The sequence below is a fragment of the Chelonoidis abingdonii genome, chromosome 9 (assembly GCF_003597395.2).
Source record: "Chelonoidis abingdonii isolate Lonesome George chromosome 9, CheloAbing_2.0, whole genome shotgun sequence".
In the NCBI taxonomy this organism is placed as follows: domain Eukaryota; kingdom Metazoa; phylum Chordata; order Testudines; family Testudinidae; genus Chelonoidis; species Chelonoidis abingdonii.
In genome coordinates this window covers 19,611,087-19,631,538 of record NC_133777.1, presented here as the reverse complement: position 1 = coordinate 19,631,538, position 20,452 = coordinate 19,611,087, and the positions used below count along the sequence as shown (strand labels likewise).

Below are 20,452 nucleotides of genomic sequence, written 5' to 3'. Positions count from 1 at the left end.
CCACAGTTGGAAATTAGCTTCCTGCATAATCATTTCCTTCTCTTCTAATCCCAGGAGACTACACAGTCCGTGAACGTACATGTTTATGAGAAATGCAAAACCACATCATTTGTTTGGGTGCCATCCTCTGGCTTTTGCTGAAAGTGAAGCTAGAAAGCATGGAGCTCTGCAGAACTCTTGCAGAGGCTGTTGAAATGCACATGGTGGCTGGGGGTGGGGGGGGAGGGTTCACTGTGAAAGTAAAGCTTAGCTCTCCTTGGTGTTATTATTTATGAGATGTAACATGCACCTGATGTGCTCAGCACTGCACAAGACACAAAAAGAAAGACAATCCCTGCCCTGAAGAATATACCTCTAGTCAAGGGTTCACAAACCTGGATTTCAGGGTCATGCAAATGTTCATGAGGTCAGACTCTTCATGTCTCCTAACAGAGCATTTACCTGGCTACTCCTCTAGAAGGAATGAAAAGGGAGAGTCACAAATCCAGCTGCCCTCAAAAAGATCAGGAGCTGAAGTAGACATGAACAGAAGGTGATAGAGGGTGGGGGTTAGGCTAGTTATGTATATGAAGGGGAGAGGGAAGCTAGCGGGTGCCTGGTGAGGAGAGCAGCTTGGGGGAGCGGGCAGGAGATAGGACCATAGAGATGGACTTTGAAGGGAGGTTCCTTGTGAAGTGGGAAGCATCCTCCTCCATAACCGCTTGGGGGATGGGATATTCAGGCAAGGGTCTTCTTCCTTTGTGTCTCTGACTGGAAAATACTATCCCCAGCCCGTGTCCTTCCCAGCCTGTGGCAGAATCCCTAGCCAGTGATCGCCTCTCCCCCCGTGGCATGCTTTTCCCCATTGTTTTCGTGCCTCCCCCTTCTCTTCTCCCTTGCTGTCACCCAGCGCTTCTGTAGACAGCATCCTCGCACTGAGCATGTGCGCTGCATCCCTTCCCCTCCTCCTCCTCGGGTACCAGCCCGGCGACGAGGTGCAGTGAGCTCAGCAGCGCCTTCCAGTCCAGTCCAGCAAAGGGCTGAGCCGGAGCCCTGCCGCCCCGGCTCGGGTGGAGTAAGCCGGGGAGCCCCATGCACACAGACTGCCCGGGCAGTAGCCATGCACTCAGGCGTGGAGTTAAAGAGAGCCATCTCTGCCAGCATGGAGGCAGAGAAACCAATGAGACGCTACGGGGCAGTGGAGGAGACTGAGTGGAAAGCTGAGGGGCTGGGGAGAAGTAAGTGCTTTGGACTGCTAGTGCAAAGGATGAAAACGCTGAGGTGCTGCTTATTTCCGGATCCCCGCATCAGCACTTTAAACCAGAGGAAGGAGGGGGTAGGGAGTAAATAGCGCTTTAAAGGGTCGTTCTGTGTGATAGATATTGTGTTCAATCCGCACTGGAATGATCTGATCCCCTTAGTTTAGATTTGGCAATGTATACATACATGCAAATGAGCAACGGGGGCTTGGTAACAAAAGGAAACAGCCTTTGCTTTGTTTGGGGCTGGGCAAGGTTTGTGTGATCATTTTGCCCATTGAGGCTGATGGGAGCCTCTGCTTTCTGAACTGGATTGAGTTCAAGGCAAAGGACTTTCCCTCACTGACCCTAAGAATGGACAGGGGCTGGATTCATTCTAAGGCAGCTCAAATCACTTTGTTATTTCGTTGAAAAATGGATCACTCACTTAGCTCAATGAAATGCAGAGATGTTACTGTTTTGGAGGCTGTGGGATGGGGAAGGATAATTGGGACATTAGTTTTCCTTTGATGTCTATACAATGTGATTTAATATATGGCATTTAACAAATATTGGTAGCATTTTATAGGCTTCATGTTTGAGAGGCACAAGTGACATCCATATTATTCATTCCCATGTTCAGCTGGAGGATATTGAAATACTGTGCTTCATTCAGTTTTATAATAATGGATGTACTGTATTTATTGGCTCAATAAAAGCTCTCTAGTGCAAGAGTGCTCTTCAGTGAAATCAACATGTTTCAGAATGCAGCAGCTGACACATCCATTCCAAAGTGCTGATGACAAGAAAAGGTATAGAGATAAATGCTATCAATTCAAGCTGTCAGGAGGAGTCCTGACTGTCCCAATACTAGTAACTGTTACTCTTTTGGTGGCAGAGCCACCTCCCAGCACAACTTGATAAACCTGTAAATTCCCTCCCATTTCCTAAATAACCATTTGTGGCTAACATCCTTGAAAAGGAAGTCAGTGAAAAGCTGTGCATTCGTTGCAGGACAAAATTATGATAAGTTTTAGCAAGGATTCTGATTACGCTCTATGGAGAATGCTTTGTGGAGAATGAAATGTTTGCAACAACTTATTTGTTAAGACAGGTTGTGGGCCATAATGTTTGCTGGTCTCCGAGATCTGTCATCCACCTTTTGATATTGTGCATCATAACGTCTCACTAGAATATCTTTAATATCTTTTGTTTGCAGCAACTTAGTATCATATTTTATCCACTGTTTCCTGCTTTGCTCAAGTTTGTAAGATACTGCCGTGTTCCTTAGGACTGTGTGTAGGGTTCATATTTTACCTCTGGCTTCAGTTTTCCATGAATATGTTATTACATAGATCATATGCTGATGACAGTGAAATCTAACTCTCCCACACTCCTGATGTTTCAATTGCAGCATTGGTTTCGTTGCAGTCCCTGGCATAGGTTCAGGACTGAATGGTTCAATGATTTTCCAAACTGAACTGAGCAAGACTGAAATCATGTTGGTTGACTCATATACATGTAACAGTTTCTACTGCTTCTGTGCACAGACTAGACTTGTACTTGTCTCCTTGTTTCTAAAAACAAGACACTTGGTATTGTTTTAGAGACAGATCTTGAATGTTAGTGACCATGTAGCAGCTGTAATAATGATTATAATTTGTACTTATAGAATAACTTTCATCCAAAGTCCACCAAGATCTATATGACTACTGTTCCAGCATCTCTACACAGTAAACTCAGGCTTAGAGAAGTGACTGGCATGATTTTCAGAACTGCTGATTACTTATGACTCCCACTGAATAGCAACTTAACGTCAGAGAACTCATTGGCAGAGTTAAGTGGCAGGGAGGAATAGAACACAGGTGTCTTGACTCACATGCCCAGACGCTAGCCAGTAGAACACCACTGTTTCACATTAGCCCCTGTTTATTGATGACTTTTTTTTTAAGTCACTTGAAAAACATTACAGATTATATCCCAGAGTAATACTGAGGTGCTAGTCTGTTCTCCAGTCACCTTAAGTACTATTATGAGGCTTTACTCTTTGAATAATTGATCAGTTGGTTCATAGGCTTCAACTTGCTTAAAATATTATAGAGAGGCTATTTACAGTAGCTGTTCTAAATGATCTTTGCACAGCTTTCCTGCTCTGATGCCTGCACTGACTTCGAATCAGGCTTTTACATTGATTTTAAAATCTTATTTTTGACTTTGTAAGGTGATTCCAAGCACTTTGGTGCAGAAAAAGGTGGCAGAAGGACTCTCCAGAACATGTGGGAAGCAAAATGTAGAGCATCATATCAGAGTCACTCCTCTCAGTGCATCAAATTGGCTTTTCATGTTGGTATAGCACTTTGAACATGTGAAGTGTTTATTATTATTATTAACAAAATCTGATGCCCAGGATAACCATACATAGTTGCCCTCCCTGTTCTCTTGTTTGTCTCATTTGTTTTCTGTGTTTTGTCATAACTTAGATTGTGAGCTCCTCAGGGCTAAGATGATCATTTTATTGCCTACCTTTACAGTGCCTATCACAATATGGCCCTGTTCCCCAATTAGTGCCTCTAGACACAACTGTAGTACAAATAAATAATCATAACCAGGTAATGTACATTTGTTGTAAAGTCACTTGATTGTCTAGATAATGTGGTGGAAAGTGATGGAAGCCAATGTAATGGAAATAATATAATGGAAGCCAGATAGTTTCCATTTAACTGTTAAAGGAGAAGGAACTCTTTGCTAATATATATCTAGATTTGCAAAACTAGAAATAACGTACTTATTGGTTGTATCAGAGATTTGTTATTTTTAGAGCAATTAAGTGTAACACTGTATGAAATCCTATTCTACAACAGTCACTTTTAGCCAGTGTGACAATCTGAATGAATTTCACATTTAAATCTGAAATAGCTTTGTTGTAAGACATGGTTTTTTAAAAGTTTGTGAGGCACTGAACTTGTTTACTCACATGTGTGGGAGAAAATTTCTGAAGAGAGGAGAACAACATAAGAATGACTGCTTTCCATGCATGGAGCAGTTCTTGTGCTCAACAATAAAATGCATTCAGACTTCTGAATGGACAGCAGTTCCAGCATATAATAATAGTGTGGCGACAACCTTCTCTATAAGTGATATTTATAATATACTTTTGGAAAGGCTTCACTGAACCAGAGATACATAAATGTATTTCTTGGCCATCATTAGCATACACACAGCTTTATTTGGAAGCAACTGTATTGGCTTCAGTAGGGTTATAGAATTTCCAATCCAATGAAATAATCACACAGAAATGAATGAGTAGCACAGTATCCTATTAAGCCTCACTGTTCACAGGTATATTTTGGCATGTTATTGTTTTGAAGTTTAGAACCAAGGTCAGGATACAAGGTCATGCCCCAATTTTGGTCAGCACAAACAGAAGTACATGTCAGGAGACTGCAAACAAAGAGCTTTGATCTAATTTAATATGAGAATAAACAACAAATATTCTGTTTTTCACTCGCTAAACTTTAGGAATTTGTGTGTTATCCCTATTTTGTGGTAACAATGTCAAATGTAAGCTGCAGTGGTTAATTCAATAGTTCTTTTTTGCTTAAGTTTGAATAAGAATGGTAGGCTAGACAAAGGGGTCAGATTCTCACTCAAGGCAACTAGAAATTCCCCTGTCACATGGGGATTACCCAGTAGCTTAAGGCCAGCATAGCCAGCTCTGCGCCTCCTGCTCTTCCTCTATCCTCTCAGCACACGGGGTATGTCATTGGTGTGCCATTGGCAAGAAGCAGTCAGCCTGGAATGAACACCAATCAGGGCAGCTCTAGGTATTTTGCGATCCCAAGCACGGCAGGCAGGCTGCCCTTGGCGGCTTGCCTGCGGGAGGTCCCTGGTCCCGTGGATTCGGCAGCACACCTGCGGGAGGTCCACCAAAGCCGCGGGACCAGCGGACCCTCCGCAGGCATGCTGCCGAAGGCAACCTGCCTTCTGCCCTTGCAGCGACCAGCAGAGAGCTCCCCGGGGCTTGCTGCTCCTAGCATGCGCTTGGCATGCTGGTGCCTGGAGCCACCTCTGATACCAATAATCCTGGGCCATCAGAACACCCCTGTGGGGCTATTCCAGCTGGCATAGAACAGTCCTGTGGTTGCTCTAGTTTGTGCCAGGGATTGAATGCCACCTCCGCCTCCAGCCCTGCAAGAGCACTAGGTAGTGCTTTGGCCCACCTGAGGATTTGTTTCCGAGTGTTTTGTTGATAAGTCTCTGAAAAGCTTATTACCTGGTTTACCAAAAGGCTATGATGCAGCTATTTTAACTGCTCTGTCACTGAGTAGTGTGGCTGATCTACGCACTGAAAATATGCACTATGTAATACATGCACTCATTTGATAAGAGACTGTTGAAGAACATAGAACGCCTTTGCTGTTGCCAGAACATGCATAATACTGAGGAACTAGATTCCTCAGGTAATGGGAAATCTTTTACGTTTACATAACTGGTTCAAAACCAAGTTATGTTAGTGGTGCTCTTTTGTGCAGAGGTAGTCCCCCTCCTTGAGTATGGGCAGCCTGAAGAGGCTGAAAAAATAGCTGAAGTTAGTATAGCACAGGGGCATGATTAGACATGTCCCATTCCTCTAGCCATGCACTCTTTTTCCTGCTCTGGCATGGGCATGGAAGAGGGAGAGGCATAAGAGCTCCTACTCAAGTGCCACACCCCTAGAGGTCACTCTTGACCTGGGGCAATCCTCCCTTGGTTGGCTAAGTCAATTTTAAGACCAGATTTTGCTAGCAGTGCAGTGTAGCCTCATCACAGAACAGAATCTGTCTCAGAATGTTTAACATGACTTAATAATGTTTTATAATCCTTTGGACAGCATCTGATAAAATATTTTAAAAAAAAATCAAACAGCAGTAGGGATATACACTTGGACTGCCAAGACAAATATCTACAGTGCCCAGCTCCAAGAGTTTGTCACTCTTGTCAGATTGTTTTTAAGGTAATTTAAGGCTTTTCATGTTGGATTCACATTTATCATTGTTGATGTTAATCAAATACTTGTGTACATTAGACAGAAAACAGGTAAATAATCATTCATTCCTGAATTTGTGTGTCAGCTTCCTGAGATTCTTATTTTCATAGCCCTTTACAGACAGACGGTCAGACACACATGTACAAACAGACAGACATGGAGGCCCAGTCCTACATCATACTGAGTGCCTTCTGTGATTTCTGACTTCACTGGGAATTGAGGGTGGTCATCACCTTGCTGGATTGGCTGTATGACTATAGAAAAGAAGCAGATGGATCTGTCTAAATACCATTGGACTTTCCATGGCGGAATAGATTCAACTAAACCTTCTGCAGAGCTAAAATAAAACATGCTTCAATTCAAACCAACATCCAAATGAGTGAGACTCTACTGTCCCAGACACCATAAGTTATTATTATTAATTAGTATTATTAATAATAACCTTCACTGTATAGTTATCCAGGTCCAAAGGTTTTGTTATTTAGTACAAATAACAAAAAACAAAATTAATCATAAATTGATGAATCATGAGCCAAAGGAATAAAGAACAGATGAAACAACATGAGGGAGACTTTCAAAGGCACTAATGGGCAGGACCGGCGCTAGGGTTTCTTGCGCCCTAGGTGCATGCCCATTTTGCCGCCCCCTGTGCTGATCCCGCGGCTCTGGTGGAGCTGCTGCAGTCATTCCTGTGGAGGGTCTGTTGGTCCGTGGCTCCGGTGGAGCTGCCACAGGCATGCCTGCGGGCGGACCACCGGAGCCGCGCAAGCAGCTGACCGTCTGCAGGCATGACTGCGGCAGCTCCACCGGAGCCGCGGACCAGCAGACCCTCCGCAGGCATGCCTGTGGCATGTCAACCGGAACCGCCTGCCGCCCCGCCAGCAAAATGCCGCCCCCCGAATAATCCTGGTGCCCTAGGCGATTGCCTAGGCTGCCTAAATGATAGCGCCGGCCCTGCTAATGGGAGTTAAAAAGTCCAACTTTCATTGATTTTCAATGGGAGAGGTCCCCTAAACTGCTCTTTGTGTTACTGAAAATCTCCCCTGTACATATGTAGTGTGCACCCACATTTCTAAATATAGAACTATTGTAAGGTGACTGTGGTTTATATATGCAAGCAATGCCATTCAAGGTAGTGAATGCCTGCTGTTTAGAAGCTCAGAATTAGATTTGTGGTAAAGAAAGGAGGAGAAACATTTTAATACCCTTCTGTTTGTGTGTATATTGTACTGGAGAGTGTCATGTATGTCTAAGTGAAGAATCTGCATGATACTAAGGGCTTCACTCAATGCCTATTTAAGTCAATGGGAGTCTATGCATTGATTTCTGTGGCTTTTGGATTGGGTCCATAAAAAATTAGGCCTTGTCAACAGGAGAAAGTTTCTTTTAAATAAGTTTTAAAACCTATTTAGTTAAACTAGTGGAAATCTGTGTATGCATACTCTTATTTCAGAGTGGCTTAATTCAGTTTAAATTGATTTTTAATTTATTTAAGCTAAAATGAAATAAACTTGGTTTAAACTGAAATAAGACGTACCACATAGAGGTTTGCACCAGTTTGACTAAATAGATTTAAAATCACACCTTTCATAAAACGGATGCAACTCTCTCATGTATGCAAGGCCTTAGATGCGTGTTTCCCATTGATAATTTACCTCAGGCTAGTGCATCAGATGGTTCAAGTTCTGGGGAACCATAGAAGAGTTTCGCTACTAAATGCAGAGACAAAGGGCCTAGTTCCCCACAACCTTGTGCCATGTGTCATAGAAGTGCAGGGCTGGAAGGAACCTTGAGAGGTCATCTAATTATACATCCCCCTGCAGTGAGAAGGGACCATTATCATTGATACTATGCAAAGTAAGTATAAAAAATCCTAACATATCACAATGGTAGCATTTTACGTTCACTTTGCACAGGAGTAAATGATTACACAAGGAACAAGGCAGTGAAGAATCAGGACCCCAAAAGATGGAGAAAAAGGTAAACTATAAGAAGAATAGAAAATCAAAGCTTTATATAAGAAAAGAGATTGCTGGTAAAATAGTATTTAATGCTACAAGTATGAAAGAAGTTAAAAACTTGTTTGAAGTTCCAGACGTTGAATAGACTCTTAGCCTCTTAACCAAATTGATTTAATTTTGCAAAAGATTCTTGCTTCACTAAAGAGGCAGTGTGGTCAAGAGAGTAGAGCATGGGTTCTACTCCTCACTGTTTCTGACCTGCTGTATTGTATTACACTGGGCAAATCATTTAATTTTCTTGTGATTCATTTTCCATTTCTATAAAATGGAGATAAGGATGCATTGTAAAGCACTTGGAGATCTCTGGATGAAAAGTTCAGCATTAAGAGCTAAGTATTAGAAACTGTATCTATTCCAAGCAATATCATAGACAAAACTGCTTTTGGTTTATTCAGCACCAGCCCACTGGGAAAAGTGGGAAAGGATCTAACTCCAGGGTATGGCAATTAAATATCTCTTTACAGAAGTAGTGAATCTGCTGGTTTTATGAACGTCTGAAGACAGGCTTTAAATAGACTGAGACAGTAATTAAGATTCTTAGCATGTTTCTATTTTTAAAAGACCTGTACATTAATTTTTAAAGAAACACAGAGAAACCAAGAAAGCAAATTTGCAGTGATAAAACAGCAATAAGTAATCCCGGGGCTTTAGACAATATCGGCTCAAGTAAATCCTTGTAGAATATTTTGGCACCTATTTTCTAACAGGCAGTAAGACAGATATTGAAGGATGAGTCCAAGCCAAGATTATTATTGTCTCTTGTTATTGTAATTATTAGTATTAACATATTTATATTGTATTTCTTCATTGAGGAAAGTCAGTTTTTGTCTCATTAGTGCAGCAAAGACAATACTTCCCACTGAAGAATTTTATCCTTTCTAAAGGATGGAGTCTAATCCAGTTGAAGTCAATAGCAAAACTCTCATTGACATGAGTAGGATCAGGAGTGGGCCCTAAAATTCTTCTGTGTGAATGTTTCTATGAATGACTGATGGCATTGACCAGTATCAGAAACAAATAACTGTGCTTGTATTTCTAGCACAATTGCAGATGCTTTCATTTATTTGAGTTCTCTTCTTGTATTTATTTCTACCTGTGTTAGGTCCTGAACTTCCTTTCTCGCAGAATATTACTTATGTATAGGAAATAACACTTAAAAATTCCCCCAAGGTCGAGCCTGTGTTGCATGTAGCTCTCAAAGGGGGGAGGTTTTCCTACCTCACAGAGGGGCAGGAGCATGACTCATAGACCCCAGAGACCTTGAGGATTCACAGAATGACTAGTTCCCAAGCTAGCAGAAGCTAGAAATGACTAGTTTCCAAGCTACCTGGTGTCAACACAGATACCGCTATCTCCCCAACAACATAGCTCCTTCCGCTACAGCTGTGGACTCCAAGGAGCTGCAGGGATGGTGTGAGAAGGAAGAAGAAGAACAATGTTTCCAATGCCAGTACGCACATTTTTGCTCAGAATCCTGCCATTAGTAGAAGGAAGCATGCTACTTTGAGCAGCTGCTTTCTTGCTTAGGTCCCTCTTGGTCCTTGGAACTTTACTTACAGATCCACAGAACCCTGATAGTGCAGATTGGGATAGAGGGGCTGTTTTGGCTTCTGGTGATGGAAGTGGAAACAGACCAGGAAGCTACTGGTTTCCTCCCAAATTCTCTCTATCCCAATTCAGTATGGCTAGACTTCCTCCTACACACCAATCCCTTTTCTAGCTGAGTTGCACGGTTGCAATTTACTGCCTCCACATTCTATGCACAAGCTGAAACCTCTGATTTATTATTCTACCAGCTCAATTTACACCACAAAAATGGTCTACTGAGAAAAACTGCTAAAAAAAACCCCAAACAGAACAAAATAACCTCCCCAAAAAGGGAGTGGTTTGAAGAAATATGGGAGGTGTGTGGGCAAAGCCAATATATTATGCAGAGTACAATGGAAAAACAATGAAAGTTAGTGCAACAAATAAATAGCAAATCATTGCTGCACTGATTAAATGTTTTGGCAAATAAATTTGTCTGTTAAGATACTCATAGGTCAAAGAGTTAATGAATTCCAAAGTCTTTATGTATGACAGTGAATACTTAAAAGGTACATTAAACGTAGATATAACTCAGTGTTAATATTTGGGTGAGTGTACACCAATAATTATTTGAAATATTATTTGTGGGGCTCAGATGTCATATTCAGGACAGTTTCTCATTAGCTTTCGTATATCCTTTAAATATAATTTATGAAAAGTAATATGGCAGATCTGTAAAATAGGACACTTTGAACATAAATTCCTGCCAATAACCAGTGTCATTATGCACTTCTATTATGTAATTTTCTCCTTGTGTTTGGTCGTTCACTTCTATGCTTTACAGCGTGCTTCTCATAGGAGCCACTACTTATGCCTATGTGTGTGCACCAGTGCAGAGGCAGTAATAAAAAAATAGCATTGTAAGATCAAGGCCACCTGCACTGAGCACCTCTGAGCATTCCTCAGGGTGCTCAGTCACTGTGCAACTTGAAACTCAGCACCTAGCAATATTGAGCCCAAAGGCGCTAAAATCTGCATCAGGATAAGCCCCTTTTGGTAGAAAACCTACAGTGCAAAATACTTGATTATTTTCCTTTTGGGCTATTAAATAAAGCCATTTCATTTCCCTGAGAAGCATTCTGCTGTATAACTAGATTAAAGCTATAGTATAAATTCACTCACAATTCAAAGATGAAAAATGTATGCTTGGAGGGTGAAGTGTATGAAAAAACAGTGTGAGTGTCCCTGGATAATTCTGTTAGTTGCCCTACAGAATCAGCAATGAACCATTAATTAACCACATTTTGTCAGTTCATAAAGGGCAAAATGTTTGAGAAAATCATTTCAAGAAAATTCTTCATTAAATGAAAGAATAATTTCCAGTGAGACAGGTGGCTCACTGAGCAGTACTAATGATTGTATGTGCTCCCAAAAATGCAAAACGTAATGTGTTGTATGAAGAGCAGGAGCAGTGTTGTAAGTATCTTTTTACTGGCCTGAAGAAACTACTTTATTGATTGGGGATTTATGGGATTTTGTACAAACATGTTTGTTTTTTATACTGACAAACTGGAAAAATATCTCATCTCCAAGTGATTTAATGGAAATGTGACAGCAGCCTCTGTTCACCTCTTAGCAAAAAAAATTCAAAAAGGGCAGAAGAATCAACAAGGAGTTCCACCTTTTATGTATTTTCAGAATATGAGGCCAAGCTCGTTCCTGGAGCAATGCCACTGAAGCCAGCTGAGCTACTTCAGGGGTGAAATGGTATTGTAGTGAACTGGTGCAGAAGTGTAACACCCACTCTCTTATTTTTACAAACACAGAACCCAGTCTTGTTCCACTGAAGTCAATGGGAATTTCACCATCAATGTCAGTAAGAGCAAAACTGGGCTTTGTGCTTGCAGCTACATAAGTCTGGATCACTCTGATTTTCTACAAAAATACTGAGGAAAGGGAGTTTGAAAGATGTGTACAATCTGTGATGATTGCCTTGCAGAGATTTTCTGGAATTGTTTCATTAGCATGGTGGAGATTGCGTCCTGTCCACCTCCCCCAGCCAGAGAGAGTGCTCCTGTCCTTGACTCTCAGAAATCCAGGTGACCAATGGGGATTCATCTTCTTGGAGGCCCTGTGCATCTACATTTGTTCTAGGGATCATTGTCTCAATCGTTGAGCTCCTGGGCAGCATGGCACCATTGGGCAAGGTACCTGGAGCATCATGGGCCAGTGGCTTTCCCTAAAACCAAAGTGTTTCCCAGTTGCAGAGGGAGAAGAGAAAAGTTAATGCTACCTGAAATTAATTCATTCCCTTGGCCACACTCTTGGTCCTCCCTGTGCTACCCCATGTCTGTCACCTCTGCCACTAAGGATACTTAACCTCTCAGAGGACTTTCCACAAGAGTCTGAGCTGAGGAGGGGTGAACAATGCTGCTAAAGTGAATCAGTGCAGAGGTTTCCCTCCATGCTGCTAATTTTAGAGCACATAAAGAATGAAACTACCTTGTGGCCTGGCATACACAACCATAGAGACGTGTCAGCCAGTGGAATTCAAGTAGATTTGTCCCTGTTGTGATGAAACCTACGTGTAATGAGGTTAAGAAAGCCCTTCCACCAATAAGATCCATAATATTAACTCCCCCTACCGACAGAAGGTAAGTATCCTGAATCCATTCATTTCTGAGCTGACGTTTAGGGCTCTGTTATGAGGTCTCCATTTCTTCATCTCTAAGAATACGGGATAGGCAATTAGCTCAGTGGTTTCAGTTTTATATCAGTCCAGTGACAGTTGCAATGGAGAATGCATTAGCACGTTTAAAGGACATTGAAATCAGAATAAAATTAAGCAATTAACTTTGTGAAAATGAAAGTTCATAAAGTGCCTCCAGATCCTCAGATGAAAGGTACTGTTTAAATGCAAATAGTCATTATTATTTTGTGTAAATATAAATGAACAAGAATCTCTGCTATGCCACCAGAGCTCTGTTAATCAGTAACAGTTAACACACGCATGGGAGAAGTATTAGAAGATCTTGGCTCCACTGCGGCCAATTTACTCATTCTGGAGGTAGGCTGGTCAGTGGAAACCATTTTCTTGATTACTTGGGGCCTTGACTGTGGCAACACAAGGTGGGAAATCCCGAGAAACAGGACAGTGCAAAGTCTATGCATCACTGAAGTCTCACTTTAGCCTAAAGAATGAAGGATATCCATGTAGCTACCACCGTTACAGTCCAGGGACTGTAGTAGTAGCTGTGGTCCCTGCATGCTCCTTATGTCAGAATATAGGCTATAGAATCCTCATAGTGTTGACCCATTGTCCAGGCCATCCCCTGAACCTGTCCCTGTTTCCCCTCCATGGATTCTCAGAGAGCATCATCTATGGCATGCTGGGGGCACAGAGCCTCCTGTGTGGCATCTCCACAGCCTGGCCCCACCCTTTGCAGTGGAACTGTGCAAGTCTCACTGTATTTTGAGCCTTGTATGCCCACGGAGTAAGGAAAACCAGCATTTGACTCTCTGAGCAGTTAGCAATCATATCTCCTACAGTGAATCTCCTCTTTTCCTGGCTTCTGAGAAGAATCTCCTCAATATTTAATTAGTTACCTGTCTGGGAAAGTGCTACATGCACCAATTTCTCTTATGTCTGAAACAATTCTACATACCAGTATCACTTTGGGCTTTGTTAGACTGGACTCAGATATATAGAATTATTTATTCAACAGCTACTAAGATTGCTTAAAAATACTCACCCGCTGCTTGGAAAGTGACTAGATGCTTAGAAACCCTCTTCTAGAGAACTATATTAGGTTACGTCTACACTGTACTTTCATCTGTAAAACTTTTGTCAGTTAGGAGTGTGAAAAAAAACCTCTCAAAGGTATGAATTTAAAGTGGATTAGTTAAACCACATTAAACCCCTGTGTGGACACTGTCATTCAGAATTAGAATGGTCTTAGTTTAGTTTAATTCACTTCCAAGCCTTGAGTGTCTCTGTGCAGACAAGTCTTAAATTATTACAGAGTACAATGACACTGTATTGTGGTACAGAGCTCTGTGACAGAGAACTAAGTTTTATTGTAAAATGATTGGATAATTTGAAAACCAAAGGAGACTATTACAGAGAATTTAAATTTGGGGAAATGCCATTGGTCATTTTACTACATAAATTCACCCAACTGTGTGAATTTCTACCAATTATTTTTCATTGTTTAAAAATACTTAGTGAATGATATTGGTGATACTGTGAGAAGTTTAATGTAAAACTGTATATTTTTAAAGGAACACAGTAAGTTTGGTTAGTTAGTCTTCAGATTTCAGTTTTCAGGTATTTTTGGTGAGGCTAGGAGAAGAAAAAATAATAGAATTAGGAAGTATCTTTTAAATAATTCAAATTTAAATTGGGTATTTGGAGTTTTATTTGAAAACTGAATTTTGACATTCTTTTGCGGTGTTGTGGTATTTGAAACCCAAACACTTGCACTTCATGCAAGAGAAGCAGAAAATGACCGGCTGTAAGCCAAATTTAAACCCACCAGGCTGTTTTCATTGTTCAAGGCAAATAAAAAGCAAAAAGGAAACCAACAACATAAACCAGGAACAGTCACTTGCATTTCTAAACATTCTTTCTTTTTTTAATAATCTATTGTGTTATAAATACAGGTTATAAATGTGTTATTTGATATGTGATATTTAACTTGGCATTAGTCCCAGTTCCACATCACTTACTGCCTGGAATGTCCATTGACTTCAGTCAGAGTCCCATGTGAAAGGTGAAATTCGCCCCTGTGCACATGCCCAGAACAAGACTATACACCACTTAAGTTCTATTTCAGTCTTCAAATTGGGGCTGAATATCACCCAGGGACTGGCTGAGGGATCAGGACAAGTGACCCTTTAATGATAGTCTTCTGAATCAGATTAAAATACCCTATTTTAAGTAAAGGTCCAATCCATCTCCACTGGAGTCAATGGATATTGACTACAATGGGAGTTGGATCAGGCCCTCAAGGACCATTTTCTTCTTGCTTTTCATGCACTATTTTGAGTCTTTTCTTTTTTTCACACAGAGTAGTTGTCACATCAAATATGGTTAGCAGTTTTGACACAGAGGAAGCATACAGATGAGTATTTTTCCACATCCTTTGAAGGTCTAATTGCTGTTAATATGTAAGGCCACAGTATTTTAAATTCACTTTTAACAAGTGCTGGCAAAGGGAAAAAGTGCTATGCAACATCATCAGTAAATCTATAGGCAATATTATTTATTTGAATTTAAAACATTTTTTTTGCAGCTTATGCACACTGATTTGTGAAACACAAAACTAAGTTTAAACAGCCAACTATTAAATCTCACCAAATGTACCCAGATATCAAGGTACAGATTGCAGCCAGCCCCTGTAAGGGGTGGGGGTAGGTGCAAGGAATCCTATTCCTCTTATTCCTCAGCATAAAGCTAGTTGGAATCTCATTGGGGAACACAGTCTCTGCTCTCAGCAGCTCCCTACGAGCTATCTGAAAGGGGAAGAAGAGAGGCAGGGTTAGAGTGGAGCCATGGCCATGCATGGGGTAGAGAATGTGTTTTCAGGTTCTCTCTTTAGGAATGAAAAGAGGATCTCTTGGGGTATGTTTGGTCAAACTAGATAAACATGTATCAAATGCAGCGTTATGAATACAGGGGCTCAGTCCTGAAGTTTCTTGTTCAAGCAACACTCACACTGACTTTAGGACTGGGCAGAGCAAATCTAGTAAATATAAAGTTGATTCTGAGACCTTTGCTTGGAGTAACTCAGGGATGTTTGGACTGATGGATCAGTGTAGTGACAGCGCCTGAACTTATGGTGTGAATCCCAGCCCAAAGCAAAGAGCTTGTATGAGAACTGCCTTATCTCACCTGTGCACCTTTAAGAATGTCCTTCCAGTTTATTTTTCTTTGTTACATTGATTTAATAAGAACTTCTTAGGTGATTTTTTTCTCTGTGATATAGAAGAAACTCATTTGTGTTTACTTCTCATGCACAATACTTGACCTGGATTTAAACTCTGCCTTGGTAGGATTTCTCATGGTAAAAGGCAATCAAGTGTAACAGCACACTTTTTTCATCTTTCTTGAATTCCAGGGCCAGATTCTGCTTGCAGTCACAGTAGGGTAAATCCAGTGTAATTGCATTAACTTAACAGAGTCTTGCCTAACCCAGTGTAACTGGAAGAAAAAGCTGCCACCGTACATGAGTCATAGAAAGGTACAGGTGTTTGAGTCAAACAAATCATTGACTCCTTTCTGTGTCATTCAAAACTGAAGTGTAAATCAAACATTGTTTCTTCAAAGCTAAATATTGCTTTAAACCGTGCTGTTCACTTTACAACCCAATTACAAGGAGAGGGCCGTGTACTGCCCTACACAGAACAAAACATGCAAGATGCAGGATACTCCAAGTTTCTCTTTGCAGAGTGTCCTTCTCATTATACCACCGTAGGTACTTGTTCTTTATGGCAGAAAGTGTAAATTTCAGAGATAAATGTCATTTTATGTCTACTATAATAAGGACTATCAGACCTCTCATTAGTTTCTAGATACTATGGTGATTAGTGTCCTAAAAGTATTATATGAAAGACACATAAAGTGGGTGGATGTCAAAGGGAATTCTGTGTGCAAAACAAGGACAGTATTAACCCCCAATTAATGACCTAAGTCAGGAGTGGCGCCAGGATTTTTGGCGCCATAGGCAGGGGTCCTTCTGCGCTCCCAGTCGTTGGTGGCAATTCTGCGGCGGGGGTGGTCCTTCCATGCTCCCAGTCTTCGGGGCACTTCGGCGGCGGGTCCTGAAGCGAGTGAAGGACCCGCCGCAGAATTGCTGCCGCCAACCCAGAGCGCGGAAGGACCCCCCATCGCTGAATTGCAGCCATGGGCAGCAAAATGCTGCCCTCCCAAATCCTGGTGCCCTAGGTGACTGCCTAGGTCACCTAAATGGAAGCGCCGGCCCTGACCCAAGTGTATGTTAATAGGCAGTATGTTAAAATTAATAGGCAGCAAGTTTAAAACAAAAGGAAGTATGTTTTCATATAACGCACAGTCAACTTGTGCAACTCTTTGCCAGAGGATGTTGTGAAGGCCAAGACCATAACAGGGTTCAAAAAAGAACTAGGTAAATTCACATAGGATAGATCCATCAATGGCTATTAGCCTGGATGGGCAGGGATGGTGTCCCTAGCCTCTGTTTGCCACAAGCTGGGAATGAGAGACAGGGGATGGATCACTTGATGATTTCCTGTTCTGTTCATTCCCTCTGGGGCTCCTGGAACTGGCCACAGTTGGAAGACAGGATACTGGGCCAGTAGGGCCATTCTTATGTTCCTGATTCACATATAGAGACTAGCAAACATGAGAGACCATCAGTTTTTGTCATAACTCCTCCTACAAGAATTAATACTACAACTGAATACAAACTTCTCAACTAGATGTGAATAAAATACAACAGAACATTCACAACAGCAGAGGAAGAAGGTAAGTATACATACTGCACCAGTGTGTGCTTTATTCTTTAGAAACATAAATTGGATGAGAAATACTTAATTCAGAAGAAAGGTCAGTAAAAATGGACATTCATCACATCCCTGGAGGTAAAGACAACTCTGATGAGTTAATTAAACAATGTATAAGCTGTAATGAATCCTCTACAAATAAATGCTAGTTTGAAAATGTATCTATTCTGAGCTTACACACAGAAACATTTATTAAAAGATAAATCCATTGAAGGTGGAAAGTCTACTTGAAAATATCACACTTTTGTTAGACCAACTATAAATCTACAATTACTAGTAACAGGTAAGATTACTGGCCTGAAAGAGATTATAATGAACATTTTTGTCTGTTCATTTTGTTTACTTTGTGCATTTGATAAAACTTTGTGATACACAGCCATAATTTTCTCCTGGTGCCTGTGAGTGGTTCTCACACAGCAACAAGAAAGAGATAAACACTTTAGGAAATAGGAAAATGCAATTGTAAAAGCTCAGAATGTTGCAGGGGAACTCAGGAACAGATTTAGTTTAAGAATGTTTTTTTTAAATTGACAGAGTTCATGTTGCTGGCATCCCAATAGTTTATTCACTGATAGGTATCTCTCCAGCCTCTCTCTTCACAGTACAGCATATTTAATTTGTACAGGGAACTGCAAGAATTTCCACCCACACCACCCTCAGAAGGCAAGAGTTCTGATCATTGACAATCAGAAAAATATATTATCTATTACCTTCCTTACCAATTTATTATGGAGTAACTCTCCAGTTGGAATAATTTTTAATTTGGCAACTCTTTAGATGCAGACATGGCAACAGGGGAAATAGAATGTTAAGGAAAATTCAGAGCCAGAGAAATTGCTTGCAAAATGATTGTGAGGGAAATAAACAGTTTGATTAAAGTCCACATCACAGTTGCAGGGCTAACTACACCTCTGTCCCTTTTCTGATTTCACTAATAGCATCCCCTCAGATCTTAGCCTTGTACCTTTACCTATCATGGGCTAGAATTCCATAATTCTCATGCTCTTAGATCTAGCTCTGAACTACAATACCCTGCATATCACTCATTGTTCATACCCAGCAGGTCCAACCAGACATTCATGGTTCTTTCCTTCAGAGTCTGGGACCAGTGGTGTTTTTAATGACCTAATAGCCTTCTTAAATCACTTTATTTTAACAGTAGGAACAAAGTACTTAGAGAAAAAGAATTTTAAATAACAGTCTACACATATCTCACCTAAACTCTTATCATCCCCTGACAGCAACCTGGGCAGTCTAACTTCTTTAGATACCATAGCGAGTAGCTGCCTGGTTCCTTGAAACAACTCTATCCCTCTTCAGTAATGTTCTTTTTTTTAAACCTGTCACAATTTTTCTAATCTCTATTTCCAGGCCTTTTCCTATCCTAGCATTGTGTCAGGAGTAAGAAACCACAGGTAGCCTGCTTACCTGCTAGCTTAACCCTCAGGCAGTCTAACAAGCACAGCTGGCCTCACTTGTGCTGTCTGATTGGCTAAACTGCCCAACTGGCTGAGGGGATCATCAGATCTGCTTTTAAGACCAGCAGCAGGGGAAGAGGTAGTTCAGAGCATTTGTTGGTGGTTGTGCTAGAGCCTGTGTCTGTTTATTTTCAGTCTTGTTCTAGTCCTCCTGCCTTGGCCAACTCCAGGAATCCTGGTTTTAACCCTTCATTCTGGCATGTGGCTTCTGACTCCCGCTCTGACCCTTAATGCTAATTCCTGACTTCTGCCTTTGGCTTCTTACTCTAGTTCTGAGGCCTCGCTCTGATTCTTGGCTACTGACTCCTGCTCTAGTCACTTGGCATGACCACCCACAGCCCAGTCTCTGACACAGTGTCTTTTAATAAACCCTCAAGTGTTTGCAGAGATATGGCTTATCCTGTGCTATTCCTTTTCTTTTCTGCTTGAGTTTTCTTACAGTCCTCTATTAAACTAAAATGATACATTCTATAGTAAATATCCCAATAACCAGGTCAATGCACAGTTGTCATAAACAGATAGTTAAGGGTTAATGTCTCTTACCTGTAAAGGGTAACAACTCAGTGAAACCGGGCTGCCCACTGACCAAAAGACAATGGGGACAAGAATCTTCACATCTTGGTGAGGGAAGTCTTTGTTTTGTGCTGTTTTTTTTGTTCTTTGTTCTCTCTTGGACTAGAGGACCAGATGGCAACACAGATCTGTTCTCCATTCTTTCAAACAGTCTCTCATGTCAGAATAGAAGTACTGGCTAGAAAGGCGACTTAGTTTTATGTTTGTTTTCTAATTTGCAAATGTGTATTTTGCTGGAAGATATTTTACTTTGTTTGCTGTAACTTGTAACTAGGCTAGTGGGGATGGAGTTCCTCTAGTCTATGTATAAGCTTAGACCCTGTAAACATTCCATCTTGATTTACAGAGATAATTTTTATTTTTTCTTCTTAATAAAAGCTTCTTTTTTTTAGAACTGATTATTTTTCCTTGTGTAAAACTCAAGGTGATTGGGTCTGGAGTCACCAGGGAGGGTGGGGGAGAGAAGGGGGGAAGGTAATTCCTCTCTGTTTTAGGATCCAAGAAGTGGATCAGTGTATCTTTCAGGGAAAGTCGTGGGAGGGGAGAGAAAGGGGGGAAGGTATTCTCTCTGTTTTAGGATCCAAGGAGTTTGGATCAGTGTACCTCCAGGGAAAGTCTGGGAGGGGAAGAAGGGAATGGTTTATTTTCCTTTGTTTTAAGACCCAAGGGGTTTGGGTCCTGGGTCCCTCAGGGAAGATTTTGGGGAGACAGGGATTGTACCAGACACTGGAATTTCTGGTTGGTGGCAGTGCTATCAGATCTAAGCTAGGAATTAAGTTTAGAGGGGTACATGCAGGTCCCCACTTTCTGGACGCTAAAGTTCAAAGTGGGAATAATACCTTGACAACAGTATTCATAAATTATTATGGATCACTTGATAACGACCTGTTCTGCTCATTCCCTCTGAGGCACCTGGCATTGGCCACTGTTGGAAGACAAGATACTGGGCTAAATAGACCTTTGGTCTGACTCAGTATGCCTTTTCTTATGTTCTTATTACAGAGCTGCTTCAAATCCATCATAGACAGTAACTTTGATATACTGGCATAGAATACCTAGCTGATAAGA

At 41.2% G+C, this 20,452-nt stretch overlaps 1 protein-coding gene across 2 annotated transcripts in view; it reads left to right on the top strand.

The window, feature by feature from the left end:
* LOC116832593 (bMERB domain-containing protein 1) overlaps window positions 1-20,452 on the top strand; it is a 105,881-nt gene that overhangs the window by 22,213 nt on the left and 63,216 nt on the right. Inside the window, exon 1 of one of the 2 annotated variants that reach the window (XM_032793418.2) lies at window positions 929-1,217. The exons of the other annotated variant lie outside the window; for it this stretch is intronic. Within the exon in view, the coding sequence (XP_032649309.1) occupies window positions 1,100-1,217 (118 nt within the window). The 5' untranslated portion in view covers window positions 929-1,099. Of the gene's footprint in view, window positions 1-928; window positions 1,218-20,452 lie in introns of those variants that run through there. 2 annotated transcript variants of the gene reach the window in all.